Source organism: Mus caroli, unplaced genomic scaffold (assembly GCF_978045245.1).
Source record: "Mus caroli unplaced genomic scaffold, Mus_caroli_1 scaffold_7, whole genome shotgun sequence".
NCBI classification, from domain to species: domain Eukaryota; kingdom Metazoa; phylum Chordata; class Mammalia; order Rodentia; family Muridae; genus Mus; species Mus caroli.
Genome location: NW_028227262.1, coordinates 56,838,370 through 56,863,227, shown reverse-complemented (window position 1 = coordinate 56,863,227; position 24,858 = coordinate 56,838,370). Strand labels below are relative to the sequence as shown.

General features: G+C 44.3%; 1 protein-coding gene across 1 annotated transcript in view; it reads left to right on the top strand.

Annotated features, from left to right (window-relative positions):
* Fam194c (family with sequence similarity 149 member C) overlaps positions 1-24,858 on the top strand; it is a 57,776-nt gene that overhangs the window by 21,616 nt on the left and 11,302 nt on the right. The window contains exons 9-13 of the mRNA XM_021165293.3: positions 4,501-4,650; positions 5,828-5,948; positions 13,420-13,551; positions 17,787-17,910; positions 19,180-19,423. Of these exons, the coding sequence (XP_021020952.1) occupies positions 4,501-4,650; positions 5,828-5,948; positions 13,420-13,551; positions 17,787-17,910; positions 19,180-19,423 (771 nt within the window). The remainder of the gene's footprint in view (positions 1-4,500; positions 4,651-5,827; positions 5,949-13,419; positions 13,552-17,786; positions 17,911-19,179; positions 19,424-24,858) is intronic.

Here is a 24,858-nt window from a genome sequence, read left to right as displayed (position 1 = left end):
AACAACACCCTTCTCAATAGTCACAAATAATATAAAATCATGACTAACTAAGGAAGTGAAAGATCTGTATGATAAGAACTTCAAGCCTCTGAAGAAAGAAATTAAAGAAAATCTCAGAAGATGGAAAGATCTCCCATGCTCATGGATTGGCAGGATCAATATAGTAAAAATGGCTGTCTTGCCAAAAGCAATCTACAGATTCAATGCATTCCCCATCAAAATTCCAAATCAATTCTTCAACGAATTAGAAAGGGCAATCGGCAGATTCATCTGGAATAACAAAAAACCTAGGATAGCAAAAACTCTTCTCAAGGATAAAAGAACCTCTGGTGGAATCGCCATGCCTGACCTAAAGCTGTACTACAGAGCAATTGTGATAAAAACTGCATGGCACTGGTATAGTGACAGACAAGTAGACCAATGGAACAGAATTGAAGACCCAGAGATGAGCCCACACACCTATGGTCACTTGATCTTTGACAAGGGAGCTAAAACCATCCAGTGGAAAAAAGACAGCATTTTCAGCAAATGGTGCTGGCACAACTAGCGGTTATCATGTAGAAGATTGCGAATTGATCCATTTCTATCTCCTTGTACTAAGGTCAAATCTAAGTGGATTAAGGAACTCCACATAAAACCAGAGACACTGAAACTTATAGAGGAGAAAGTAGGGAGAAGCCTCAAAGATATGGGTACAGGGGAAAAATTCCTGAATAGAACAGCAATGGCTTGTGCTGTAAGGTCGAGAATCGATAAATGGGACCTCATAAAGTTGCAAAGCTTCTGCAAGGCAAAAGACACCATCAATAAGACAAAAAGACCACCAACAGATTGGGAAAGGATCTTTACCTATCCTAAATCAGATAGGGGACTAATATCCAATATATATAAAGAACTCAAGAAGGTGGACTCCAGAAAATCAAATAACCCCATTAAAAAATGGGGCTCAGAGCTGAACAAAGAATTCTCCCCTGAGGAATACTGAATGGCAGAGAAGCACCTGAAAAAATGTTCAACATCCTTAATCATCAGGGAAATGCAAATCAAAACAACCCTGAGATTCCACCTCACAGCAGTCAGAATGGCTAAGATTAAAAATTCAGATGCTGGTGAGGATGTGGAGAAAGAGGAACACTCCTCCATTATTGGTGGGATTTCAAGCTTGTACAACCACTCTGGAAATCAGTCTTGCGGTTCTTCAGAAAATTGGACATAGTACTACCGGAGGATCCCGCAATACCTCTCCTGGGCATATATCCAGAAGATGTCCCAACCGGTAAGAAGGACACATGCTCCACTATGTTCATAGCAGCCTTATTTATAATAGCCAGAAGCTGGAAAGAACCCAGATGCCCCTCAACAGAGGAATGGATACAGAAAATGTGGTACACTTACACAATGGAGTACTACTCAGCTATTAAAAAGAATGAATTTATAAAATTCCTAGGCAAATGGATGGACCAGGAGGGCATCATCCTGAGTGAGGTAACCCAATCACAAAGGAACTCACACAATATGTACTCACTGATAAGTGGATATTAGACCAGAAACTTAGGATACCCAATATATAAGATACAATTTGCTAACTCAAGAAGAATGAAGACCAAAGTGTGGACACTGTGCCCCTCCTTAGAATTGGGAACAAAACACCCATGGAAGGAGTTACAGAGACAAAGTTTGGAGCTGTGACGAAACGATGGACCATCTAGAGACTGCCATATCATCCCATAATTGGGATCCCATAATTGGATCTATCCCATAATCAGTTTCCAAACGCTGACACCGTTGCATACACTAGCAAGATTGTGCTGATAGGACCCTGATATAGCTGTCTCTTGTGAGACTATGCCGGGGCCTAGCAAACACATAAGTGGATGCTCACAGTCAGCTATTGGATGGAGCACAGGGCCCCCAATGGAGGAGCTAGAGAAAGTACCCAAGGAGCTAAAGGGATCTGCAACCCTATAGGTGGAACAACATTATGAACTAACCAGTACCCCTGAGCTCTTGTCTTTAGCTGCATATGTATCAAAAGATTGCCTGGTTGGCCATCACTGGAAAGAGAGGCTCATTGGACTTGCAAACTTTATATGCTCCAGTACAGTGGAATGCCAGGGCCAAAAAGTGGGAGTGGGTGGGTAGAGGAGTGGGGGGGGTGGTGGTATGGGGTACTTTTGGGATAGCATTGGAAATGTAAATGAGGAAAAAAAATTGAAAAAAAAAAAAAAAAAGAAGTTCTGCATCACTGTGTCCAAAGGCTAAGGTCCACCTTAGCTGTTGAATCCTTCCTGAGTGAAATGTTTGGAGAGATTTTCTTCACCACCTGGTTTCTGTAGAGTGCTGGCTTTAGCCACCAACTCTGTTTTTGCACACAGAGCTCAGATAAAAAAAAGAGCTCGTCTTTGTGGTGGCCTGTTTCAGGCCGTCGCTGATTTCAACCTCCTGGTGCAGCCCTCAGAACCAGCTGTGCTCAGTTTAGCCTTCTTCACAGGAATCAGCTGGAATTCCCTGGTATCAGTGATGCTCAGTAGCTTTGCCTTGTTCCTTTTGGCAGACAGCCTTTGTAGTGTGTTCTAGTCCTAGCTCATCCTTTGGTGAGGCAGTTGCTAAGACTTGAACCCAAGGCTTCAGTGTGCCAAATACACTCTACCCCTGATCAAGTCCAAATTTCCCAATTTTTGTTGCTAATGCTTTTGGTTTCACATCTATGACATCATTGCCAAATCTAAAGTCATGGCATTTACCCTGTGTTTCCCTTCTAACAGCTTTATAGATGGAGCTTTTAGTATAGGTCCTCAGGTATTCTGAGCCAGCATTTGCATCTTGTATGAGCCAAGGGCTCATTCCTCTGCACATGGGTATCCTATTGTCCCAGTGCCTTGTTGAAGAGACCACTTTTCCCTCTTTGAATGGTCCTGGAAATCTTGGCAAAAAATAAATTGACTATAGATGGAAGGATCTATATTTAGACTCATTTTTAATTCACTGTTCTAATTTTGATGTCTATCTTTATGCCAGACCACATTGCTTTAATTATTAAAGATTTGTGGTAAGTTTTTAAGTTAACAAGTGTTGTGAATCCTCCATGGTTTTGGGGGGCAATAATTTTCTTTTCTTTTCTTTTTTCTTTTCTTTCTCCTCCTCCCCTTCCTCCTCTTCCTCTTCTTCCTCCTCCTTCTCTTCTTCCTCTTCTTTTTCCTCTTCCTCCTCTTCCTCCTCCTCCTTCTTTTTCTCCTTCTAACATAGTCTCTCTGTGTAGCTCTGGCTGTCCTGGAACTCTAAGAGATTTGCCTACCTCTGTCTCCCAAATTCTAGGATTAAAGCTGTTCACAAGCATATCCAGCTTCATCCAGTGTACTGCACTTCTTTAGATATTCTCCTCTCTGTCTCCTTCTTTTCCCTGGATTTCTGGAATTCCTGTTATACATATGTTGCTGTGCCTGATGATCTTTCTTGGGGCCCTGAGTTTCTAATCTTCCTTGGATTGTTGTTGTTGTTAGATAGATAGATAGATAGATAGATAGATACTATCTTACATTGTTGTTTAGGTGGACCTGAAAGTATGTAGCTCAGGCTAGCCTAGAACTCGGGTATTTTCCTGTCTGTCTCCCAGGCTCTGGGACTCCAGGCATGAGCTGTCAGGCTGGGGTTTCTTCTTTCCCTTTATTCTTTACAGTCTGGATAATTTCAGCTCATTGGCTTTCCCGTAAATGATTTTTGTATTTTCTTGTTTAATTTACTGCTATACTTATTTAGGGAAAACTTTGTTTTGCCCATTTCACTATCTACCTAAGCTCTAGAATTTTGGATAGGTTCCTTTGTGTCCTTTCTACCTGCAGATCACCCTCCCTCCTTCCATTTCTGTTTTTATTTGGCTGGTGGGAAAAACTGAGGGAAATGGATTGCAATGCCAGCCAGTCTAGTCTTCCTACCTGGAACACTGCTTCTGCAGTTCTACACAGAGAAGCTGCCAACACAGCCTTTCTGAGGATCAGTGATTCCTGAGGCCTCTGAGCTAGGCAAGGAGCAGAGAGACATTATTTTCCTACAAAACTGGTCAAAAGGGGAGACAGCCTGACAGTGCTGAAAATACTGCTGGCTCTGGACCCATGCTCTGGCTCTGTAGTCATTGTGGCGTCACATGGGACAAGGCATTTTCTACCCCTCTGACTTCTCCCTCGGGTGAACTCCTCACTCTAGTTTTCCTGAGATCTTCATGTCTTAGCATTAAAAAGTCCATGTCCCTGGTACCATTCAGACCTGTGAAAACCCTACTGACATGCGAAATGGAGATAGGACTACCTCAGTAGATACAGGAAGGCTTTGGGGCACGGCTGGGTTCTGTGATTATTTAATCATGACATATGCAAAGCACAGACAGGATCTGTGAAGGGAAGGAACAATACACAAGAGAAGAATCCTTTCATGTGCCTCTCTGGGGACCCCTGAGACCTGCACCTCGAGAATCCTCTGTTAGTTCAACTTGACTGTATCTGCCAGCTATCCCTCGGGAAATATTGCCTTACTTCAGATTCCCACGTGCTGCAGAGGGAAACCCATCACCTGCCTCTTTAATGACATGCCCAATACCTTCCTGGCTCTGTTCAATGCTGAAGGCCTGGGGTGTGTTTACTACAACCTGAAGAACTGGTGAGTGGGTCAGGGGAAGTCTAGCCTCATGAGGTGGGTCTGTGCTGCGTTTTCCACAGTGAGAAGGAAGCCACTCCACTGGGTACCCCAGGACACTAAGATCTCCATTCTTGTGGTGTTGTTGTTGTTTTCTGGGTTAAGGACCAGGAGCTCATAAATACTAAGCAAGCACTCTGCCACTGAGCTACATCCCCATGTCTTACACCTGGAAGAATTCTTTAATAGAAAAAGTTTCTGACCCCAGGAGTGGGTGAACAAGATGGGTGCTGTTTTGTTACTTTCCTCCTTACCGTGACAAAGCAGCTGATGTAACTTGAAGAAGCAAAGACTTATCTGGGCTCACAGTTTTAGAGCTGTTAGTTTGTCAGAGCACAGTGGATTAGGGAGGTTCTCATCATGGTGACCTAGGAAATAGACAAAGGAACTTACAGGAAGGGATCAGAGCAAAATACTGCCCTCCCTAAGATACAGTTCAGTGACTAACTTCCGCTACCTAGGCCATACCTCCTGCCTTTTGCCACCTCCTAATAATGCCAGTGTACTATGAACCCGTCAAAGGATTAATCTGCTGGTTAGGATAGAGCCCTGAGGACCTGCTCATTTCTGAAAGCACAGGTAGACCCAGAGGCATGATCCACTAATCTAGGCATTTCCAAGCTACTCAAGTTGACATTTCAGGTTAACCATCATGCATAGTCTCTAAAGAGCAGCACATACTCTCGACAGCCAAGAGTTGATTTTTGTCTGGCTTGACTTAAGTTTTTGTTTTTTGTTTTTTTTTTTTTTTTAAAGAAGTGACTTCCTTTCATGTTTACATGTTCTAGTTCACATTTTGGTGCTTGATATCTTTGTGCCAGGCTCCTGAGTTACAGAAAAAAAAATTCATCTTTTGGGTTTGACTTGAGCCTACATTGTCTGCCTTAGCCTGTCCCTTCTCCATAGACACCCCCACTAGCATTAGTTGGTGTTAGGAGTCTTAGCCTACAGTGAGTGGAGAGATAAAGCTGATCACAGGAGACTTCAGACTCTTCCCTTCCCTTCCTCAGACTGTCTAGGTCAGGTAAACTTTCTTTCAGACTGGGGAAGACTCTCCCAGCCCTGCCCATTGGTAGTCTGTGGTGATGAAGGGGTTCTCTCAGGGCCTATAAGTACTTTTTATGTTTTGTGTATCTCCCAGCTGTCCATATGTTTTGGTTTTGGATGAAGAAGGTGGGATCACAAATGACCAAAAGGGCTACATAGTCCACAAGTGGAGCTGGGCCAGCAAGACTGAGACATTGCTCTCTCTGGAATACAAGGTACATGGGCAGCACGGTTGGGATGGCCTCCACAGGCTGCTCAGCACTGAAGGAAGTGCCTGTCAGACAACACTGCCCCGGGACCACCTGATCCTGTTCAGAGGTGATGAGACAGTCAGCAGTGGTCCAGAGGTCGTGAGACAGTCAGCAGTGGTCCAGAGGTCGTGAGACAGTCAGCAGTGGTACAGAGCATGTCACTTGCTATTCACCAGCCTGTAGCAATGTTAGGCGACTGCACTGAGCCTTCATGGCAACCTATTTGATTTTTATTTGATTTTATTGTAAAAAAAAAAAATCTGTCACTTTGTAAAGCATCATTTATAGTGGTTGGCAGCTTTATTTTTAATAATGTTATTTTTTTTAACTTTCTTAGACATTTTATTACTTTTATTTTACTTTGTAGAAAACTGGCTCCTGAAGAACCAAGCAATACTTGAAAAGTTGGAAAACTCAGGTTCATTTTATCCTGGCTTAGCCTGAGCTCGTGCTCTGCAAATGCAGCGGCTCACTTGTGGGTGTTTGTTTGTTTACAGTTTTTGTAGGCTGTGTGTTAGTTTTGAAATTTTCTGCCTACTACATGGCCATTTTCAGGCGGGTTTACATTTCATGACCATGGAGGGCAACTTTCACTGTACTTAAGCCTGTTTACAGAAGCAAACATTGTGGGTAGCAGTTAGGACATTCTGCCTTCAGTAAGCAGAACTTCTCTAGCCAGCAGGGGCACAAAAGGAGAGTCTGGCATGCTTGTGCTAGAAGCAAGGCTTTGATTCGCTTGTCTCCATCTCTCTATAGCTCTTAGGGCACAGTTGTTATCCAGCTATCAGAGTTCAAGACAATACTTTAACTAAGTAAGGAACATATTTAGTAAATGTACAGCATGCATTTCTTTTTGAATGTGTGTGTGTACATGTGCAGATGAGGGCATACCATGGCATACATGCAGAAGTCAGGGGACAATTTGCAGGAGTTGGTTCTTTTCTACTACCTGAGTCCCAAAGCTTGAATTCTGGTTGTCCATCTTGGCAGCATGTACCTTTGCCCACTGAGCCTTCTTGCTGACCTAATAGCTTTTTAAAAATAGTGCCCATTGTGTGACTTTCCTGAGAAGGTGTGAACAAATGTCTGCTCACCCTCGATAGGGCATGAACCCACAAACCAAAGAAACGTTTCTACCACAGTCTGGCTTGGCACATGAATTTATTGGAAGTGACTTATCAATGTATGAGTGAGAGTTACTTAAACAGCCTGAAGGGCTCAAAAGCAACTAGCTGCATTATCAAGCAGCCATCCCTAGCGTGGGTGATAGCCCACAAAAGATGGATCCTGAGAGTTTTCTACACAGCTTGTATGCAGCTGGCAAGTGCCAGTGTCGTTCCAGACAGCTCAGCTGGCTCCAGAGTTTCTTCCCCAGAAGCCATTTCTCTCTTATATCCTCTAGGCAGGGGCCCTGTGAGAATTAAGTTTTGGCTTTCCTGAACTTGAACGCTTGTTCATTTCCTAAGTATTAGGAGCCTCTGTCCTCCCTCCAGGACAGTGTTTTAACTTGGAGGAAATTGCTGCACAGTAATGCCTATCTGTGGCAATAATATAGACAGGCTGGCACCGAACTCATGATCTTTCTGCTCAGTCTTCTGCTTGCTAGGATTATAGGTGTACATCATCATATATTTAGCTCTATGCCTTATTCTGGAGCTACACAGCAAAGGTCTATGCAGTCAGAAGTAGCCTGGACTAGAAGGTGGCCCATGACTTATAACATGGAGTGATGTACCCTTCAGAGGTGGGGGAGGGAGGAAAATTCTAGATAAAATGAAAGAGCATTACTCCTAAAGGCTTTGTGTTGGGTCTGGTGTGGCACAGTTTAAGTTCCTGTGTGCTCCCATGAAGGAAGGGAACACAATGAGTAGATGACTTAAGGTGGGATTATCAGGCATCAGGCTCTAGACAGTTTGCATGCTGTCTTTTTTTGTTTTTCTAAGACTTACTTATTATATATATATGAGTACACTGTTACTGTCTTCAGACACACCAGAAGAGGGCATTAAATCCCATTACAGATGGTTGTAAGCCATCATGTGGTGGCTGGGAATTGAACTCAGGACCTCTGGAAGAGCAGTCAGTGTTCTTAACTGCTGAGCCATCTCTCCAGCCCTTGCATGCTATCTTTAACCAGTTTTAACTTAAATACTTTCATGACAAGTTTATTTTTCCTTTCATCATTGAATATAATCACATCAGCTGTCTCAAAGTCTAATGTGTGAAGATCTCTGTGTCCTGGTTGTGCCAAACACAATCAGCTTCAGTCAACCACACTCTGTTGCCTTGAGAGTGGCTCACCATTTCCTAGTCCCTCCTCTTCCATAGAACTTCGGGTGACAGACTGCCGCTGCTATGCTGTGGAATCTCAGAATCCTGATGTCTTTTTTTGAGAATGATATTGGACATCCTTGTTCTAAAAGGCAAAGAGGGCTGGTGAGATGGCTCAGTGGGTAAGAGCACCCAACTGCTCTTCCGAAGGTCCAGAGTTCAAATCCCAGCAACCACATGGTGGCTCACAACCATCCATAACGAGATCTGGAGCCCTCTTCTGGAGTGTCTGAAGACAGCTACAGTGTACTTACATATAATAAATAAATCTTTAAAAAAAAATAAATAAAAGGCAAAGAACTTGATCAGGCTGAAGCTATGAACTTTTACCCCATTAGCAGTAGACAGAAGCTCAAAATACTCCATTTTTTAATTTCGCTACCTGTGAGTAGCAAAATTAAAAATGGAGTATTTTGAGTCTCGAGACTGTCTTCTCTTGCAGGGTTCAGGGACTGGTCAGAGATTTGGACAAGTTTGTACACAGAACTCTAGGCTCTCCTCAGACTCACTCCTCCTGAAGTCTTTGCACACTTTACGGTGATTCTGTTGCCCAGGTTTTATTGTGTGGATTCCCTCACGACAAGGTGGTGGCTTTAGCCATAACTGTGGCCTCCAAGCTAGAGCCCATCCTTTCCTAACCGTCACTCTTCAGTCTCTGCCTGGCGTTGCTCCCTCTTCTTAGCCACTGAGTAGTAGTTTGGGGGAGGTTTGTTTTGGTTTTCTTCTTCTTCTTTTTTTTTTTTTTTTTACTTTTTTTTAATTAGGTATTTTCCTCAATTACATTTCCAATGCTATCCAAAAAGTCCCCAATACACTCCCCCCCCCCAGTCCCCCACCCACCCACCCCCACCCCTTGGCCCTGGCATTCCCCTGTACTGGGGCATATAAAGTTGGCAAGTCCAATGGGCCTCTCTTTCCAGTGATGGCCGACTAGGCCATCTTTCGATACAAATGCAGCTAGAGTCAAGAGCTCTGGGGTACTGGTTAGTTCATAATAATGATCCACCTATGGGGTTGCAGTTCCCTTTAGCTCCTTGGGTACTTTCTCTAGCTTCTCCATTGGGAGCCCTGTGATACATCCAATAGCTGACTGTGAACATCCACTCCTGTGTTTGCTAGGCCCCGGCATCGTCTCACAAGAGACAGCTATATTTGGGTCCTTTCAGCAAAATCTTGCTAGTGTATGCAATGGTGTCAGCGTTTGGAAGCTGATTATGGGATGGATCCCTGGATACGGCAGTCTCTAAATGGTCCATCCTTTCATCACAGCTACGAACTTTGTCTCTGTAACTCCTTCCCTGGGTGTTTTGTTCCCAATTCTAAGAAGGGGCACAGTGTCCACACTTTGGTCTTCGTTCTTCTTGAGTTTCATGCGTTTAACAAATTGTATCTTATATCTTGGGTATCCTAAGTTTTTGGTCTAATATCCACTTATCAGTGAGTACATATTGTGTGAGTTCCTTTGTGAATATGTTACCTCACTCAGAATGATGCCCTCCAGATCCATCCATTTGCCTAGGAATTTCATAAATTCATTCCTTTTAATAGCTGAGTAGTACTCCATTGTGTAAATGTACCACATTTTCTGTATCCATTCCTCTGTTGAGGGACATCTGGGTTCTTTCCAGCTTCTGGCTATTATAAATAAGGCTGCTATGAACATAGTGGAGCATGTGTCCTTCTTACCGGTTGGAACATCTTCTGGGTATATGCCCAGGAGAGGTATTGCTGGATCCTCTGGTAGTATTATGTCCAATTTTCTGAGGAACCGCCAAACTGATTTCCAGAGTGGTTGTACCAGCTTGCAATCCCACCAACAATGAAGGAGTGTTCCTCTTTCTCCACATCCTTGCCAGCATCTGCTGTCACCTGAATTTTTGATCTTAGCCATTCTGACTGGTGTGAGGTGGAATCTCAGGGTTGTTTTGAGTTGCATTTCCCTGATGATTAAGGATGTTGAACATTTTTTCAGGTGCTTCTCTGCCATTCGGTATTCCTCAGGTGAGAATTCTTTGTTCAGTTCTGAGCCCCATTTTTTAATGGGGTTATTTGATTTTCTGGAGTCCACCTTCTTGAGTTCCTTATATATATTGGATATTAGTCCCCTATCTGATTTAGGATAGGTAAAGATCCTTTCCCAATCTGTTGGTGGTCTTTTTGTCTTATTGATGGTGTCTTTTGCCTTGCAGAAGCTTTGCAACTTTATGAGGTCCCATTTATCGATTCTCGATCTTACAGCGCAAGCCTTTGCTGTTCTATTCAGGAATTTTTCCCCTGTACCCATATCTTTGAGGCTTTTCCCTACTTTCTCCTCTATAAGTTTCAGTGTCTCTGGTTTTATGTGGAGTTCCTTAATCCACTTAGATTTGACCTTAGTACAAGGAGATAGGAATGGATCAATTCGCATTCTTCTACATGATAACCGCCAGTTGTGCCAGCACCATTTGTTGAAAATGCTGTCTTTTTTCCACTGGATGGTTTTTGCTCCCTTGTCAAAGATCAAGTGACCATAGGTATGTGGGTTGATCTCAGGGCCTTCAATTCTGTTCCATTGGTCTACTTGTCTGTCGTTATACCAGTACTATGCAGTTTTTATCACAATTGCTCTGTAGTACAGCTTTAGGTCAGGCATGGTGATTCCACCAGAGGTTCTTTTATCCTTTCTTCTTAAACTCTTTAGTTACCAGTGGGAGGGTCAACCTGTTAGGGGCTGGGTCAACTCTGTTTGCAGTAGGAGCAGCTGCTTAGCTTTTAAGCTGAGAGCAGGAATGCCCACGGTCAAGCGTCACCGTGGAGGATTAATAAGAAGCAGAGACCAGATCGATGGAGAGAGCTGGCTTAGCGACTAAGGCTCTGTACTGCTCAGGCAGAAGACCTGAGTGTGGGTTCTAGCACCCACACTGGGTGGCTCACCATGGCCTGGAACTCTAACTCTAGGGGATCTGCATGCTCTGTTCCCATGGACACTTGCACTCACACACACACAACTCCCCCCACCACACCCCCGCACATAATTATAAGTAATACAATCAGGGCTACACAGAGAAACCCTGTCTCGAAAAACCAAAACAAAAAACAAACAAAAATCTACTTTTTGTATTTTAGGCAAGGAAGGATCATGAAATGGATGAGTGGAATGGCTAGTGAGGTTACTAGCCAGATCGAGCAGGTTTTCTTAAACAGGAGCCATGCTAACAAATGAATGCTAGCATCCAGGATGGAGCTGTAGATGAGGATGAAGATGCTGCAAGACTCCCTTGGATCAGGAACAGATATGAGCATCTTAAATTAATTTAATTAATTTTTTTAGTTAGCATACAAAATAACAAGTTTTTAATAACATTTTGCACATATCTATTACTATGCCCTGTACAGTTTTAGATGTGCTGATTTGACTCAGTGGAATATCTGGGACCTATACTTTGGTTCCTGACCTGAGAGAGAACAGACACGTCGGGTAGCAAATAATCTCTTAAAAAGAAGAGCTTTGACTGAGTTTGTAGAGCATCTATATTGTGGGCTTTAAGAGAGGGCAGATACCCAGGAAGTAGGACAATAAATAAGCTGCAGCTGTACCATGGTAAGCCGTATGCATATTTTGGTCCATGAAGGATGCCCAGCACTCTCTGAGAGTAACTCTATTATCTCCAGGCTCAGAGAAGGTAATCAAATTCCCTATAACTGCACAATTGATAAGATTCAAAACTGGAATTAGAACCTGGCCCCTCAGCAGGGCTTGAGTTCATGATGACATCTCTGTTCCATATCTCTCTGGACAAGGAGTTTCTTTTACGTAAGAGTGATCAGCAACCGGGCAGTGGTGGCACACGCCTTTAATCCCAGCACTTGGGAGGCAGAGGCAGGCAGATTTCTGAGTTCGAGGCCAGCAGCCTGGTCTACAAAGTGAGTTCCAGGACAGCCAGTGATCAGCAAATCTGAAGATATCCAGAGACTTGGCACATACTGGCTTATTTATTGTCTTTGGGGTGCTGATGGGCCAGATCCAGATGATTGAGTGCATGAAGCAGAGACTCAGCGATGAGACAGTGAAGCCCTGACTATGGGCCAACATCTGGACTAATGAAAGAAGAAGCAGAGTAGAGAGCTCTCTTGATTCAGAACAGCCTAGGGGGGTATCTGCAGGTAAAGAGATGTTATATTCAGAGCCCTGAAGACTGGAAGGAACACAGTGGTAGAGGGTTGCATGCTCTGGGGCATTGCATAAATAATGCTCAGAACTGGCAAATTGCCCAGAAGTAAACAGGCAGCCCTGTTCTCTGTGCTCTGAACTATCCTCTCATGAAAGGCAGGAGCATTTATGACATAGAAATACTCTCCTGCCATTAAAAATGTCATTGGGCCAGGTGGTGGTGACAGTATACACCTTTAATCCTAGCACTCTGGAGGCGGAGGCAGATGGATCTCTGTGAGTTTGAGGCCATCCTGGTCTACAGAGCAAGTTCTAGGATAGCCAGGACTACACTGAGAAACCCTGTCTTGAAAAACAAACAAAGCCGGGCGTGGTGGTGCACGCCTTTAATCCCAGCACAGGCAGGCGGATTTCTGAGTTTGAGGCCAGCCTGGTCTACAAAGTGAGTGCCAGGACAGCCAGGGCTACACAGAGAAACCCTGTCTCGAAAAACCAAAAAACAAAAAAGAAAGAAAAACAAACAAACAAACAAACAAACAAAAATCATTTGAACTGAACAGTCGCTCCATACCTATTTCATGCTGAGGACTCTGAGATTCAGGGAGACTGCACGGCTTACTAACAGACCAAGATTTAGTCAGCTGAGCAGTTGCCTGAACAGCTGCAGCTGTGTGATCCAGGACCCACGATGGTGTACCGGTGCGGTGTTCAGGACTCAAGCTGACTCGCTGTCTGGCTCACCTGTGCTGCTTCGCAGCTATTTCCAAGAGTGAGTTGGAAGAGAAGGAACAGGGAAGGAAGGCATTGCTGACGTTCTCAGTAAATCTCCAAGAGATCACAGACTTTAGCCCAAGATCTGGAAAGCTTACGCATCTCAGCTCCAAGCTGAAAGGGCTTTGTGCCTTGGGCTTGGAAGAAACAGTGATCCACAAGTGCTGATTTCTTTATCTGCAGGTGAATGAACAAATGAAGCTCACAGTCTTGGGGCAGGACTCCATCACCGTCACCTTCACCTCCATGAATGAGACGGTAACAATCAGTGTGTCACCCAAAAGCTGTCCCCATAACGTGCTGCATGACAAACGGGTAAGGCAAAGTGGCTTGAGTAGGGCAGAGCATGTGGGGCATCTAGCCCTGGCTCAGGGTGTCTCAGCAGAGCTTGCCACACCAGGGCTTCCCCTCCTACTGTGTACACAGGGTTTCTCCATATCTCCATGCTTAAGCAACTATGAATGGAAATTTCTCAGAGAAAGATGCTGTGTCTGAACTGAACACACACAGTCTGCTTGTATCTTACTCCCTGAAGAGCACACATGCAATAACGACTGGTGCAGGGCCCTCACTGTACTAGAATACCAGGAAATCTAGAGGTGGCATGGGTGTGGGAAAGTGTGAATCCCATGCCATGTACGCAAGGGACTTGAGTAGGCTGGGGTATCTGTGGAGATGTTCACATCTGTGAGAATACAGATCCCATAAGCAGGGAGATGGCTGCATTTTCCCATTATTTATTGAGAGGATAAAAATACAACAGAACCTTTTTAAGTCCAATCTTTCCATCCATTGGTCCAACTGTGGTCCAGCCAAAACAACATCATAGAAAAGACAGAGTGGATGAATCAGATGCCATCCCTAAACCTCGAGGTGTCCAAAAGACAGCCCTTGGCATGGAAGTAAGGCTGAGCTAACTAAGATCACTGTAATTCACTTGTTGAAATCATGGCTGGGATTGGCTCCTAGGAGTAGAGGCAGCTAGCCCAGTGCAGGCCTGTTTACACTTGTCCCCCTGCAGGAATCACAAATAGTAATGTTTTTCCCTTCAGTGGAATCCTGGCTGGAATGACCAATTCTAAGGCCCCAACCAAGGTGCTCTTAAGCTATAGGACATTACCATTGCATGCCATAGGCTCTCAGGCCCTCAGAGACAGCTGACTCCCTTTCAGTTACACAGAGACATGGGGCAGGCCCCATTCATTGTAGGCCCACAGTATAAGAAGACGACTCCTGATATCCCCAAAGAACAGCATCATGGCTGCTTTACCCATTGCATTTTCTCCAGCACCATCTCTCTCTCATTAATTTATTAAAGAGTTTAGCAAACCTTTATTAGCACTTGCAGTGTATCATGATAGACACTGAAGATGCAGAAATGAAGCCTCTTCCCAGTCTGGAACTTTCAGTCTAATGGGAGGGATGAAAGAGCACACACCAAGCCCGGCAGTGGTGGTGCATGCCTTTAATCCCAGCACTTGGGAGGCAGAGACAGAGGCAGGCAGATTTCTGAGTTCGAGGCCAGCCTGGTCTACAAAGTAAGTTTCAGGACAGCCAGGGCTATACAGAGAAACCCTGACTCGAAAAACCAAAAAAAAAAAAAAAAAAAGAGCACACACCAGTTATGAGTCCAGCCTGGTTCATGCCACATAACAGAGGCATAGGGAACTTCTGAGACTCAAGGAAAGAAGGTGTTTACCAAAGCTCAAAACTCTCATAGGAACACCAAGGACTCTCAGGTGCCTGTGAGCTCAGACTACACCAGTGGCAAGAATTCTAACTACAGTGGGCTTAGGTACAGTACAGAGTAGAGAATTTGACCAGCACATGAGAAAGAAAGTAAGAGAGGAAGGAAGCACAGTTGGCAAGCAAGTAGGCTAGGTGAGCGAGCCATGATGAGGAGGCTTGCATGTTGATGCCTCTCTCACGTCCATTTGGCTTCAGGTTCTTCTGATGGCCATTGTTAAATGCACACTATGTCTGAGGAGCAACTTAAAGCTCCTCCAGAGGAGCTGAATGAACTGACTCTCCAGTCCGTGCAGCCTGGGAACACTAAAGTAATTCAAGTGGAGTTTCGCCTTACTTCAGTGCAACTGTAGTGGGCCAGAGCTAGAGCGGAGCTGTGCTGTCCAATTTGGCAGACACAGCACCAGTCACGCAAGACTGTCAAACCTTTAAACTGCAAGGAGTCCAAATTTATTTGAAATCTCAGTGAAAACACATCCTGTGTTTCAAAGACTTAATGGGATGGGAAGAGAATGTAAAATTTCTCAGTAATTGCCAATTTTTATTGCGTGTTAAATGATCATTGTAAATATACTCGAGAAAATAAATATATTATTAGACTTAACTATACCTTTAGGATGTTTTGAATATGGCTGCCAAGCATTAAACTAGCTCACATTGTATTTCTACTCTACTGTGCTAAATGTTGAGTATAGGTCTCTATCAAGGGGCTCCCAAAGGCACTGCCTGACAGGAAGTAGAAGGATGACAAGTTATTTAAAATGACACAATAACTCAAGGAACATGACTATCTTGGGGACATTCAACACAGAGATAAACAGGCCGCTGCATTAAAATAGCCTCAGAAAACATGTTGCATTATAGATGACACACTAGTAACAGAGAAGGCTGACTTGCCAAAAGAGCATTCTGTCTGTAATTGCTTCTATTTAAAAAGTCACGGTGTCTTCTGTAATGTATATTTATAACCAGATGAACAGAAACAAATGAATAAATGTAATCATTTCCTGTGAGCCATGGGATTTTCAAGCTTTGTCCTGAACTACAAGGTTCAGCATTTCAAGTTATTTTTGCGTGAACTCCCAGCTCAGATAACTGCTCATCTTAGATCCTTGAAACTGGCAGTTTCAAGGACAAAGGACAAAGAAAACTTTCAGAGCATTGAGTCTGGCAAAGAGCCCAGGTTCGGAAGAGGCCACACAGAGCCTTGGTCCAGGCACTTTCCTGGTATAGCTTGAGTTTCGCTATCTATATAGCCATGTGTAATAGCCAACCCAACTTTAGCTCTATCCTGGGATTCTTAGTCTTTTTCAACCACAAGTTTAGCTTGCTTGGCTCTGGTTCTGTAAAAATACATGGCTACCTAGAAAGGCCAGGACTCGGGGAGGATAGCATCTCTGTCACTGGGAAGCTTGTTTAAATGGTTTCCCCAGATACCCATCCCAGAGAGAGCCACCTATCATAGCGACAGGCAGAATGGCAGCTCCAGCTTTTATAGCCCTGAGGCCTGGCTCCTCACTAAATATTTCTATCAAGGCAGCACTTTGGAAGCGAGGCAATGCTTCGGCTTAAATGCTTTATTAGCTCAGAGTGCTGCCTTGGATCCTTTTTGGAACCAGTGTGGATATAAATTACAAATAAATAAATAAAATTAGAAATAGTGGCTGGGACTACTCAGGATGACTCGGGCTTTGCTAGTAACCAGGGCCATCCTTTATGGAGGTCTTACCAGCTTAGTCCTTGTCCTGATTATTTGTCTATTCCTCTTCCTATTAACTCCATCTGAGGCTTAAAGTCCACAGAAGAAAACTTTTCATTCTTTTACTCTGTTAAGTGAGCAATAGAAAAAGCATAGAGCCTACTTACTCTTCAGGAGTCAGCCACATTTAGGGATGAAAGGAAGTGAAAAATGAACAGGGCAGACATGATGGGAACGGTAGATGTGGGCAGTTAGTAGAAAGCAAATGCCACTGGCCAAAGTACCAAGGGAATGCTTCTGGGGGGAGGACTGATCACAGTGAACGCTGGATTCTGAGCACAGTTCTCCAGTACCGTGGAGGCCTTTGGCTCTTCAGAGCAGCTTCTTCAGAAAATGAGACTAGTACACAGAAGCTTAGTGGAAATGACTGCTTTGAGGATTGGGGCAGAGAGAGGTTGAACTTCAGGGAAGCTGATGCAGAAGTATCGGGGATACCACAGGAAGTCCTGAAGCCAAATGACCCTTCAGAGTAACCCCAAGTCCAGGTGAGAGCCTGGCCTTTTGTGATGTGGAGGACCTGCTGGTCTCTGCAACCTTGGGTAGCTTGGCTTTTTCAGCTAGGAATTGTCCACAGCCAGTATTCTGGTAGCTGGCCAGGTGGAAGGACTCTAGAAATGCTATTGCACTACTTGTCAGGAGCTCATATCCATCCAGTCATTCATAAAGCAATAGTATTTACTGAGCACCTTCTGCATGGAGTCAGAGGACACCAAGACACTGCCCTTACTCCCCCAAAGCTTGCAGTTTAGGGGGGACAGAACAAATGTACCCAGTTACTTAAGTGTTAACTTACCTTTCAGTCATATAGCACACTGGGAGTCAAGGCAAAGAGTCATACTACACAGTAGCATCAAAGAAGCCCTCTACAGTGGGAGAGTGGAGTTAGGTCTGGTCCTGCGTGCTGAAAGAACTGAGAGGCAGAGATGTCTTCTAGGCAGAAGGGACAGTCACTTAACCTTCAGAGCAGAGTCAGTCCTTCTGAGCAGGCAGACAGCTCCCTGAGGGCAGGTGACCTCTGCCCCCAACCCCATTTGCCTCCCTCCAGCCAGTTCGCAGGATCAGCCTCATGGATGAAAAGGTGTCAAAGACAAACAGAGCCCTGGCTGAGATCAAGAAGCGGTTTCAGAAGACTGTGACTCAGTTTATGAACTCTGTGTTGCTGGCAGCAGGTAAGGGCAGAGAGGTGCACGGGCCTACTGGAAAGCCTCTCAAATCTTGGGTCACCTGTCTCAAAGTTGAGTCTCTTTCACCTCTTGAGCTTCTGCCTTCTAAGAGGCAGAGCCACCCAGTATTTCCTAAGGGGATTGCCCGAGGACACAGATAGGACTAGTGAATGGAGATAACTTTAATGGCTAAGCTCTCCCACTCTGTGTTTTTAGTGTCTCTGTGCAATTACGTTATTTTCCTACCTCTCACAGACTTTGTGCATTCCTCTGTGTCCTCTCTGCTATGTCCCCTATGTCCTCTGTCATCCTTTATAACTGGCACTTGTTCCTCTCTCCTCGGTGGATGATCTCAGAAGAGAAAAATCTAGTCACTTTATAAGACCGTCACTGCTAGACACAGAGCAGTCCCAGGCCCTGTGTGAGAGGCCTCAGGAGCCTTCCATGTCTGTGCTCTCCGATCTGCTGGTAGCCCTTGGGAACAAGGTGCTACCATCTCCTAGTTTGGACTGCAGGCATGTTCTCCACAGCTTCTACAAGGAGCTTCTCTTTTGCAGCAGAGACTTGGTTCAATTGTGCCTTTCCCTTGTGAGCCTTCCTTGACTTCCCTCACAGAGTGGGGCTCCCCACCTCTTCCTGATGGTTCCCATGGCTGCTCTGAAAGTCCTCTACACTGCTCTAGTTATAAATCTTGTTACCCAATCTTGTGACTATCCCCTTGTTTGCCCACCCCCTTTGTCCTCTGTCACAAGTTCTCAGTGGCAAAGGGCCTGTCTTGGGTTGTCTTATTCCCAGCATCCATTTAATAAAGGCTTGCTAGGTGAATGAAAGAACAATAGGTCTCTGGCCTCAGAAATGTCTACTGGACTAAGTAGAGAAGGCAAGATGAAAACAAAACAAAACAAAACCCATAACAGAACAAAGAAGAGGATGAAATCAGACCTGAGAGACTGTATTCTCAGGGAAGGGAACACAGGATGTAGCTAACTTCACTGTGGAGTATTGTGGACATGATAAGGCTCACAGCGCATCTGGAGAAAGTAAGGTTGAGGCTGGGTCATGCAGAACAAGTAGAAATGAGAGGTGTTCATTCATGCCCACTGCTGAGTGGGGCAGTGTGTTAGCTGCAGAGCAAGGCAGGCTGGACGGGGGCCAGTGAAGGTTAGCGAGTGTGATCTAAAACAGACTCCAAGGGTCCAGTTGGTAGGGGCCAGGAAGCAGAGTCAGAGGTGACCTGGTAGTTTGAGAAAGTAACAACAGCATTCCTGTTGACAGGTCTGTTCACCTTAGAATATCCCAACCCAAAAGAAACAGAAGCTAGTCGGGTCAAGTTGAAACCCGGGTCTACTCAGGATCGGATCCGTAAGACAAGTTTATACCAAGGAGAAAACCATATGCGAATCCAGTCAGCCCGACAGGACTCCATAATTAACGAGACACTGAAGGAGGATTCTATACCCACATCCTTGGCCCATGTTCAAAAGAAGAACAGCAAAGTCCAGGTCAAAGTCTTTCCAAGGTTGGCTTATTTCTCCATTTCTTCTATAGAGCCAGGGGATGTGATGGGTAGTACGGATGCAGGGGAGCTACACAAGCCCCTCTCTGTAGCTCCTACTCGAGGGGTGGAGAAAAATAGGAGATTGAATAGGTGTTTAACTGATATCTTTTATCATCAAACATTTATTGTGTGTATGTGTGTACACGCATATGGGTGTACATACGGCATGGGATGAATGTGGAGACCAGAGGACACATCAGGGCAATCGCTTTTCTCCTCACAGTGTGAGTTCCAGAGATTGAACTTGAGTTCTCAGGCTTGGTCACAAGCACCTTTACTTGATAAGCCATCTCAGTGGTCCCCAAATGATGCCATTTCAGATGGCAATGGGGATAATAAGAAAAGGTTTCAGAACACTGTGTCATAATAGGGACTGCTCACGGGCCAGACCTACCTTGGCTACCTAATTTTTATAGATTTTTAAGTACTTTGGGGAAAACCAGAAGAGGGCTGTTTTATAACATATGAAACGAGAGGAAGCTCAGTGGTATTCTTTGATGGTATTCTGTTGGAGCACAATCACATCCGTCATTTTGGACCATCCATAGCTGCTTCCCCATAGCATGGAGATGTTGAGTCTTTGTGATGGAGCCCATCAGGCCTCTGAAGGCTGGGATACATATTTTCTAGTCCACTACAGGAAAGACTAACCCATTTCTGGAACAGAGTGACTGGGAGTAGGCTGGCAAGGCTGCCTTCAGTCAGGGTGTCAGGAAAACTGCTGTAAAGTGGTATTTACAGGGAGGGTGAAGGATGAGAGAAGCGAGACAGGGGCAGCTCCCAGGAGCGACAGGAGCGAGCACAGGGGGTGCGTGCTGGGGAGATCAGTGTGGCCATCTGCTATAAAGGGGCTGGCAAGATGGCTCCACAGAGTAGAAGGAGAGAGCTGACTCCTAAACCTTGTACTTCACACCTTCACACATGTTCTGCGGCAGAAATACATATACAAGATCAATGTTCTGTTGAGAAGTTTGGAAGTTTGGTTTCTTTTAAAACACAGAAATATTATGAGACTATGTTTTTGTTTTAATCCCTGGTGTGGGATACGGGGCTGCTTCAGACTGTCTACAACAGCTGACTATGATTTGCCTTGTGCTTGCTGGCAGGGACGTGATTTTGCCCGCTGCAGCTAGTTTCTGTGACTGTGTAATGTTTGGAATTCTGTGGACTTTTCAGAGAGTTTATAAATGATAGGTGGGCTGGGCGTGGTGGCACATGCCTTTAATCCAGCATTTGGGAGGCAGAGGCAGGCGGATTTCTGAGTTCGAGGCCAGCCTGGTCTACAGAGTGAGTTCCAGGACAGCCAGGGCTACACAGAGAAACCCTATCTCTAAAAAAACAAAACAAAACAAAAATCCAAACAAACATTGTGACCAACACAGATTAGCTGTTATTTTAACTTTGTTTAAATGGTTGTATATGGTTTATTTTCTTGAAGTGTGGCTTTTTTTTCACTCAGTATTATGATTTGAGATTTACTTGTTCTTTCTCATCGCTGTATAACAATTTATTATATGATCATGCCATGAAATTTTTTTAAAAGATTTATTTATTAAATGTAAGTACACTGTAGTTGTCTTCAGACACACCAGAAGAGGGTGTCAAATCTCGTTATGGGTGGTTGTGAGCCACCATGTGGTTGCTGGGATTTGAACTCCAGATCTTTTGAAGAGCAGTCAGTGCTCTTAACCACTGAGCCATCTCATCAGCCCCATGCCATGAATTCTGATGTTATAGGTGTTTGGCTCCTCATACTTTTTGTGCTGCCAATTGTGCTCCTGTTGGCATTTGTCTTTTATATGATTGGCAAATGTTAAGGTTTGTAAAGCTGTGGAACGTGTGTGCATGAGTGTGTGCGTGTATGTGTGTGTGTGTGTGCATATGCTTAGCTTCCTGTACAGACTTTAGGTTTTCTGCAGCAGTTCTAGCAAGTTCTACTCCCCACATCAGTGTTTGAGAGCTCCAGTTGCTCCATGTTCATACCAGTGATATGCTGCTCTGCTTTCTCTAAAAGAATGTATAGAATAATATGTGTGTATGTATGTATGCATATCTGTGTGTGTATTGTGGCATATGCACATTTGTTGGGTGGTATTGAATGTCCATCATTCATGCTCCATCATTCTTTGCCTTATTTCCTTGGCACAGGGTGGTTTCTCACTGAACTTAGAGTTCATCTGGCATCCAGCAAGCTCCGGCCATCCTGTCTCCACTCACTCACAGCTGTGGTTATCGGAGTTTGTGGCCATGCCTTGGTTTTTATTTATGTGCTGTGGATTTGAACTCAGGTCTTCCTGCTTGTGCAGCAAACACCCTTAGCCACCAAATCATCTCCCCAACCCCTAGATTATGTTTCATGCTGCTTCTATTTCGAAATAATTTTGTATAAGGTATAATTTATGAGTTGAAATTTGTTTTGCTCCTGGCTATATAGTTGTTTCCTCAACATTAAAAACAGAGAACCTTTTCTTCTTTGCACCCCTTCCGCAGAAGTCTCCTTTGTAGGTAGCTTTTAAAAATAAATTGCTTTTATAAATATAGAGCTTGCTAGACTACTTGCTTTTTCTTGAATGAATATTTAGTAATTCATGTCTCTAAGGGAATTGGTCATCCAAGTCATTGGATTTATACGACATGGTGTTGTTCCTAGTCCCCACTCCCCCCAGGACCTTCTTTTGCAAACTTCTAATGCTTATTTCGTGTGTGTGAATACTCACTTGTACCACCGCATACAAGGAGGAGTCAGAGAACAGGTAGATTCTTGCTGAAGTAGGCTCTATCTCCAGGATCAAACTCAGGTTGCCAAGCTGTGGTAGGTGCCTTTGCTGGCTGAGCCCTGTGTGCCCGGCCTTCTTGATGTCTGTAGCATCCCTAGTGGTGTCTCCTCGGCTCTGCCACTTTTCCTTTATGTATTTAGGACTCACTGAACAGTGCATGCTGATATAATCAGTATGGTTCTAGGTGGAATAACTTCTCTCCATTATTAAGTTCTCCTTTAATAACAATTTTTGTTTCATTTTATTACTTGTGCATGAGTGCAAGTATTTGTGGAGGACAGAAGAAACCTGTCAGATCCCCTGGGGCCACTCAGTGTAGCTGCTGGGAACCAAGCTCTTAATTACCGAGCAGTCTCTCCAGTCCCTTTCTATAACGATCTTTTTACTTACTTTTTCCCTGGTATTAGTGTAGATACTCCTGATTTCTTCTAATTATTAGTTGTGTGATATGTTTTCTTCCAATCTATTACTTTCAACTTAATTGTATATTTGAATCCAAAATACATCACTTATGGAGAACATGTATTAAAACAGAGAATGTGGTGTTATTTATATTTTTTATATATTATTTGCTTAATGTCAATCTTATCTCTTAAAAAATGACAAATTTCTTTTGCTCTCAAGTTTCTCTCTCTCTTTGTGTGTGTGTGTGTGTGTGTGTGTGTTGTTATTGTTTGAGACAGGGTCTAAGAATAGCCTAGGCTGGGCTGGAATTGTTTACTTCTATTTTAGCCTCTTGAGTACTGGGTTTTCAGCACCACTGCACATATGTTCCTATCTGTTGACAATTCAATTGTAAAAAACGGCAAAGAGTGCTTTGCACCAGTCTTACTATCTTCACACTTCCTTAATCCTCCCTTTTCTGCTCAGAGTCACTGCAGAGTTTTTCTTTTCTTCTCTGTGCATTCAGTTCTAGTTTTGTTTTACTTTTTATAATTTCTGTCTCTCTGATAGCCTCTGTTTGATGAGACACTGTTCTGGATTCCTTTAGTTCTTGTTCCATAATTTGCTTTCAATATATCTAAAAATTAATTTACGTCCCCTTTCTAGGAGATCCAGTGTCTAAGTTTCCTAAGGAGCGGTTTCTATTTATATTCTATTTATAGTTTCTTTGAATATCCCGCACAGCCTTTCCTTGAAAACTGATTATTTTAAATATAGTAGCTGTAGAAGACCATCTCTCTTTCCCTAGGGTTCTTTGTGCCAGATTTGTTTAGTAGCTTTTACAAACTCTTTTTGCAAGGGCTGTGTTTTCTACTGTGCAGTCCTTAAAGTCTCCACTCAGTCACCCTAGCGGTCAGCTGATGGCCTGACACAGAGCCCCTGGACACTTAAGCTGCTGCGGACGGCTCTCTGTGGGGCATTACTCTGAGCCTTCGCCCAGGCCGTCCACAGCTGTGTATCAGTGTTCATACTCTATTTGCATAGCTTCAGAGGTGAAAGATGAGGGTGTTCTTGGGATTTTCTCCAGCCTGGTATGTAGATCCTTCAGTGTCCTTGGGAGACTTTAAAGCCTCCACATCTTTTTTTCCATTTGCTGGGATTTTTTTTTTTTAAGGTCTGTACCCGCGTGCTTGCCTTGCACACACAGTCTCATCTGACCTTTTTTTTACCTTCACTGAAATAAGGACTGACCAAAATAAAATTGGAAGAGAAAAGGATTTATTTGGTGTGGGACGCCTGACTCGCCAGCAAGAAAGACAGCACAATAGGATCCTTCTGCACACGTTTATTGGGCTGCGCATTGACTGTGTAGGCGAAAGACTCCGAGCCCTGGGCCTCTCACTCTTATATACTATCAGTTCCCATCCACTCACAGCAGGCCACATCACCTCACCAGGTACGCAGCTTCAGCTAATCAGGGCAGCAGGGGCATATCTCCACCAAAATGACTTCGCCAGTAACCTGGTACACCTGCGCAGCTCTCACGATGTTTGTGGCTTATATTCAGATGTATGAGGAAGTCAGGTGCAAGTCATAAGACTTAGCTGCAGTCCCTGGCGCCTTCTTGGGACTGCTGCCACACCTGCTCCCCACAATTTGGCATACAGGTAACAGACGAAACAAGAACGGAAGCAGAGACCATGGAGGGAACACTGCTCACTGCCTTGTTTTTCCTGGCTTGCTCAGCTGCCTCTCATATACAGCCCAAGTCTCCTTGCCCAGAGATGGCATCGGCCACCATGGGCTTGGCCCTCCCACATCAATCAGCAATAAAGGAACAGACACAGACGTGCTCAGGCCACTCTGAGGGAGGCGGTTTCTCATCTGAGGCTTTCTCTTCCCCGATATCAGGTTGACAGATGAAACTGACTATGACAAGTGCTTTCAACAAATACTTGCTGGGGCTGCTCACAGCAGACCCTGAGCTCAGCCTTAGACATGTCAGCTACACCACCATCATTCCTTGAACCTGATCCACACCCCCACCTCCTAACAGGACAGGACCTAAGAAGAGTGGTAGAGAAGCCAGCTCAGAAGCCAGCTTCCTTGCACCAAAGCTTGGCAGTTTCTCATTCATGAACTTTCCTAAGGTTATAGTCAGCTTGTCTGCCTGTCTGTCTTCCTCTGTCTTTCCCTAACTTTGTTGCCAACTTTAGTGGAAGAACAGTTTTGGTG